The sequence below is a fragment of the Aquila chrysaetos genome, chromosome 5, assembly GCF_900496995.4.
Source record: "Aquila chrysaetos chrysaetos chromosome 5, bAquChr1.4, whole genome shotgun sequence".
NCBI classification, from domain to species: domain Eukaryota; kingdom Metazoa; phylum Chordata; class Aves; order Accipitriformes; family Accipitridae; genus Aquila; species Aquila chrysaetos.
Genome location: NC_044008.1, coordinates 70,562,569 through 70,568,508, shown reverse-complemented (window position 1 = coordinate 70,568,508; position 5,940 = coordinate 70,562,569). Strand labels below are relative to the sequence as shown.

The 5,940-nt window shown below is 46.2% G+C and overlaps 1 protein-coding gene across 1 annotated transcript; it reads right to left on the bottom strand.

Moving 5' to 3' along the window:
- Positions 1-2,127: 2,127 nt before the first annotated feature.
- KIF2B (kinesin family member 2B) lies at positions 2,128-4,680 on the bottom strand. Its single transcript, XM_041123482.1, is given in 8 exon segments — positions 2,128-2,465; positions 2,523-2,669; positions 2,672-2,731; positions 2,734-2,905; positions 2,907-3,226; positions 3,815-3,919; positions 3,922-4,008; positions 4,011-4,680. Coding segments are annotated over 8 exon segments (1,899 nt in total).
- Between the last annotated feature and the right edge of the window lie 1,260 nt (positions 4,681-5,940).

Sequence of the window (5,940 nt, the reverse complement as noted above, 5' to 3'; positions counted from 1 at the left end):
TCTACATACACAGGATTTATGTTTAGAAAGCAAAGGAAAATATGTAAATGAAGATCATCAAAGAAGGAAAAGAGGTTAATCAACACCTCGCATAATGACAAAAATGGAAAAAAAGGCTAATTTAGTTAATTCCTTTTGCATCTGCTTTAGAAAGCAGTAGGGTGTGCTCATGAGTCACCTTCTGAGCTTAGTTGCAAACAGCCTCCTGAATGTGTGAGTATAAACAAAGAGCGAATAAAATTCATTTTCCTACTCACTGCAAACCATCCCGCCCTGGTATGACTTTGTTCCAGCTCATTAAAACTGTGTTTCTAGAACTGTGCCCAACTCAATTAATTCATAACCCTTTTTGCCAAAACAGTTCATGCTCATGATTTATAGCTAACGCACGGCCACAGCATGTAAACAGCGGGGACTTAGACCTGGAGTAAGGTCCACAGGCAGCCAAAAGAGTGAATCTATCACATGCCTTTTGTAGAAAACACTTCCTACACCCAGCTAAAAGGGAGCCTGCTAGATAGTCCCAGGCAAGGGACCATGGAGCCAGTGTACTTTCACATACTGTACCCCATGGTGGGGTACCTGGGCTTTACAACCTGCTGCTCTACTATATCCAGCCCCTCAAACACAAGAATCGAAGAGAAATGCTAAGGAAGGAACCTCAAAGAAGTTGATTTTCAGAAAGGAAAAAACCCTTTCATGGTAAATCCCTGCTGGAAACAACACACTTTTATCTTAATCTGGCAAGTAGTACCTATGTCTCATTGCATCTCTGAACACTACAAGCTGCTGAAACTAGGAACACCAAAACAAGCAGGATGCCAATAAATAAATGCTTGTAAAGCGCACTGAAGCTGAAAAGCACAGCATATTATTACTAGGAGATGACCAGCATTTAAACAACGTTTGGTGTCTCATAATTTCATCACTGAAAACAAATTTCTGGCTTGGTTGAAAGGCTGCTGAAGTTCTTCCATTGGTTTCAGCTGACTTCAGATCAGATGTTTAAAACGTTCACTAGCATAAACTGGTGGATGGGACCAACAGCCAGAGAGAGCTCAGATGGCGTGAGGAAATGGAGGGAGATTGTAATCAATTAATTAGGTATGATTTATACCATTTAATTTCTTCCACTTATTTGTTATCTTTTCAATATTTTATACTAATTCATTTCCAAATTGAGTAATAAGCATAGATACGAGTCTGATGCTTTGACCTCTCTACCAAGAGGAGTTTTTGCAGGGTTTCCCATCAGGGATGATACACCAGTCTGGGGCTGCCACTCCTTGCATGCCACTGTCGCACTGATACGTGCTATCAGATGGTGCTTTGCTGGATGCAGCTTTTCTGACCCTTTGATCCGGCAAATCTCCTCTCATCGGGCCTCTGATACAGGACACTGACTCCCCTGCTTCCCTCTGCAAACCTTGGAGGCGTATCTTCTCCCCACTGGTCAGGCAAGTGCCATGATCTTTAGTCTGATTTTTATGAATGCAGGTTCTAGCATCTTTTTCTTTTAATGTCTCATGAGAATACAGTTAAGAAAGAAAGATAGAGAGGGAGAGAGGAAAAAAAGTGAGCTGATGCTATAAAAAAGCCACTGCTTACACCATGACAAAATAACCCTAATTTCCCAAATATATCACACTCAGAAATGACAGTGCTTTGCACTCTAACGCCTTTTAAAATCACTCAAAATGTCTCCTACCCGGGGTACGCGACTTTCATTTTGGTGCAGTTTGACACAACTCTGAAGCAGCCTCCATCTAGGCAAGTACATATATATGTGTGTGCGTATATGTGTATATATATATATTACAAGCATGAGGAAAAAACCTGCCCAGATGAGGTGAGGTACTTTTTTTGTAAATTCTTGCCTTTTCCTACAAGTTAGATCCTCACAACTGCACATTTTTGCTTTCTACAGTGAAAAATACCTGGAAACAACACTGTAGTATTTTCCTATGTGTCTAACCCACTATTTTCAAGAACAAAACCAACCAAAATATCCCTGGAGACACTATTTAAGATTTTTTAAGCATTTGAGTTGTGGGGCAGTTTACACAGTGGCATCATAACAGCTCTCATTTTGCAGCAGTTTCAGGGTTCAGGAGTCTCCAGCACAGCTTACGGCATACAGGATCTCTTCGTGCAGCTCTGGTTGCTGCCCCGTTCTTCCTTGCAAAGAGCTGACCGGAATAATCTGACTTTTTCTTGGATCTTGGTCAGGATGCCAGTTTTTTGACCCAGAACTGATTCAAACTGTGCAGCGTAAAAATCTACATTGTAGTCTATTTCCCCAGCCGCTTCTAAGAATACTTTCAACCGTCACAGAGCTTCCCAATGCTTCTCCAGAAGCATTTTCTCATCCACCTCTTTTCTCTTCTGTGTTTCCCCCCCAGTACTGAAAGTAAATAACTGAGGGGAGACTTCCTTGTCTGCCTGTACCCCAAATAGCTGTAACTCTGCTGTCCTGGGACAGTTCTGCATAGTCCACGGTTTCTTCACATCTTTCGGCTGACATGGGAACCTGAACACCTCCTGACAGGGCTGTCCAACGGAATTTAAATTCACCACCAGCTCCATCACATGGCTGGCATACCGTAGGGTGTTAAGGATGTGCTCACAGGATCTCATTCCTGGAGAGATAGTGACAATCATGCAGGTACAGAGTTTTCCCCTATAAACGAGTCCCTCAGGACCTGGGTGAGTTTGCTAGCCCTGAATGGGCGTGGGCTCTGTTATGCCTCAATACCTGGATACACTCTTTGAGTCCCAAGAGGCTTTTATTAGTATCAGCCCCCTCCAGCCTTGTTTGCCTGTCTGCAGTGGAGATGTTAGCTCCTCGCTCATTCCCAGCCAAATCAATCGAGGAAAACTTGCCATACAAATGCCGTCTCTTCTTTGAGTGTGATCTGGAAGACGGCATGGCTCCAGGGGGAGTGAGTGTTGGCAGAGGTCTTGCCTGACGTGCAACACTTGCTAACCGTTTCAATTAGCTTGATGACATCTTCCACGCTGGTAACTTTTTCCTCCCACAGGCCCACCACTTGGATCTGCTGTTTACCATCTTCCAGCACTCTCAGCTGCTTCTTCCAGTTCAGAAGGTCAAACGCTTTGCTCCCATAAATCTCAAAGGCGGCCCCATAGACTCAAAGCTCCAGTTTCTGGCAGCTGGGGTCCTGCAGCCTGTGGAAGACATCCTCGGCAACCAGGACAGAGATCTCTCTGGAGGTGTCCTGGTTTCAGCTGGGATAGAGTTAACTGTCTTCCTAGTAGCTGGTAGAATGCTATGTTTTTGAGTTAGGTATGAGAAGAATGTTGATAACACTGATGTTTTCAGTTATTGCTAAGTAGTGTTTAGACTAACGTCAAGGATTTTTCAGCTTCTCATGCCCAGCCAGCGAGAAAGCTGGAGGGGCACAAGAAGTTGGGAGGGGACACAGCCAGGGCACCTGACCCAAACTGGCCAACGGGGTATTCCATACCATGGGATGTCCCATCTAGTATAGGAACTGGGAAGGGGGGGCGGGGAGTCGCCGCTCGGGGACTAGCTGGGTGCCGGTCGGCGGGTGGTGAGCAGTTGCACTGCGCATAATTTGTACATTCCAATCCTTTCATTATTGCTGTTGTCATTTTATTAGTGTTATCATTATCATTATTAGTTTCTTCTTTTCTGTTCTGTTAAACCGTTCTTATCTCAACCCACGGGTTTTGCTTCTTTTCCTGATTTTCTCCCCCATCCCACTGGGTTGGGGGGGAGTGAGTGAGTGGCTGCGTGGTGCTTAGTTGCTGGCTGGGGTTAAACCACGACAGGAGGGCTCAGAGTTCTTGGTAGAGAAACTTCCCCTCGTGGTGTGCGTCTTGCCGCTCCCTGCCTGGCCACAGGCGAAGCAGGTAGCCATACTGCCCTGGAAATGGTCTCCACCAGGGGCTGGGCAGTGTGCCTGTACACCAGCGCATTGGTGGCACAATCATCAAAAGCATGGTCAAAGCGGAAGACCTGGTGAGGTCCGGCTTCTGCTTAGCTTCGTGCACCATCACCAAGTCATGGCAGAGGACTGTCACTACATCGAATTCGTTGAGCTTAGCCTCCCGTAGGTTCAGTGACCGCTTCCGAACACACATGCAGATGCGATGGGGCCGGCATGGCGTGGTGGCCCGCAATGCCTCGCAGTCCAGGTGGCTGTGGCACTTCTGGATCGTGGCCATCACATCTGTCCCGGGGTGGAGTGAAGCAGTGGCCTGCTGGGCTTGCTGCTCCCGCATCTCCAGCCGCCAGCATTCCCAGTGTTCTCGCAGCCTTTCTAACTGCCGCCCAAATGGTGATGTCCCCCTGGGTCTGCAGCCCCTGGAGCCAGACCGGGCAGCCACGGGGCCCCTGCTGTCCCCAGATGGCTTCTTGACTTTGATGGGCTGTGACAGCCATTCACTCGGCAGGCTCTGGTCCCCTTTTGCTGATAGTGGGGCCTCAATGCTGGTCATGGACATGCTCCTTGGCGCCAGGTGAGGGTTAAGGGCAAATACGAGCTGGAGATCCACCTGCTTACTCTTGTTGGCCCCCTTCTTGAGCCGCTCCACAGTGATGCTGGAAGTGCTTTCACGGAGCTCCATCACCAGTGCCGGGTCCTGGCTGGGGCAGGCAGGGCTGGAGCTTGCCCCTGGCTGCAGGGGTCCCATGGGGCTCAGCACTGCCTGTGCCCCACACGGTGTCACATTGGCCTGGGTGACCCCCCCGAGGGGCTGTGGTAGGGGTTCAGCTTCAAGGTTGAAAATATATATGTTTTTAATCAGCTGCTATGGGTGGAAGGACCATGCAAAGCTGCTATCACCTGAAGGGGCCTATTTGAGTTCCCAGGCTGGCGTGCAGCTGCTGGGACGCGTCGTGTCTAATTAGATCAGTCACGTTGTGTTAAGCTAATGCCAGTGACACAAGAATTTATAGCAGTGACACAAGCGCAGAGACTCAGGAGAGCCTTTTTGTCCTGCAGTGACCACACAAAAATGCAGAAAACAACACGTTGTTTTCAATTACCTTGAACATAAATTTTGAATTCTTTTAAAAGGCTTTGCATGCCTTGAAATCCTGCTTGAGAAAGAATGGGCTCAATAGAAAATGAATGAAAAAAAGAATTGCAGTGCAAGTGCAGTGGGTACATCCGCATCCATAAGGAAGAGTTTGATATTGTTTTGATAACTAGAACAGCTGATGATATTTTTAATCCATTTCTGTAACGCTCTGCAGTAATCTGGATTCCTGAATAGAGAATTTCAGAGTTCTGGCTACAGGAAAATCTTTTTAACATCTTGGCTTACGTAAGATTTTCAGTTCGTTTTGGCAGGTAGATTCAGACCTTCAGTGACAAGGACTGTTGTTTACAAAAATATTCAAATGCTGTAATAGCCCTAAGAAGAATGCTTGCAGAAATAGTGGTAAACTTACATAAGCTTGAAGCAAATAAAACCAGTTCAGGAGGTTTATTTTAGAATTATCTCCATTTGTTCTTGCCTTTTGACTGGTAACTTAAAATGATGAATTCAGGCAGTCTGAGATCACCAAAACTTAACAATAAGGAGAATCTTGGGTGTCCTTACTTACCAACCCTCCCGTGGAGCCAAAACACCAATTAAGCTGTGCTATAATTTCTTGAAGGAGAGCAATTAATGTTCACGTTTTTTGTCTGGAGACGTAGGCGCCATGAGTACTGTTGCTTTCAGCTACCTGTGCTCAGCTAAATCCTCATACCTTTGAATGCGCTTTAAATGCAATTCAAAACATTCTTATGTGGGGAAATTATGTCACTGTTATAAACAGATCTAGTTCTCGGGTGTCCATCATAATGCCAGCCTGATGAAGGATGGAGAGTAGTAAACCGATAGCAACTTGTTGGCTAGATTTTGGAGATAAAAGCCTGCCATGTACACTGTTAGATAAGCTTC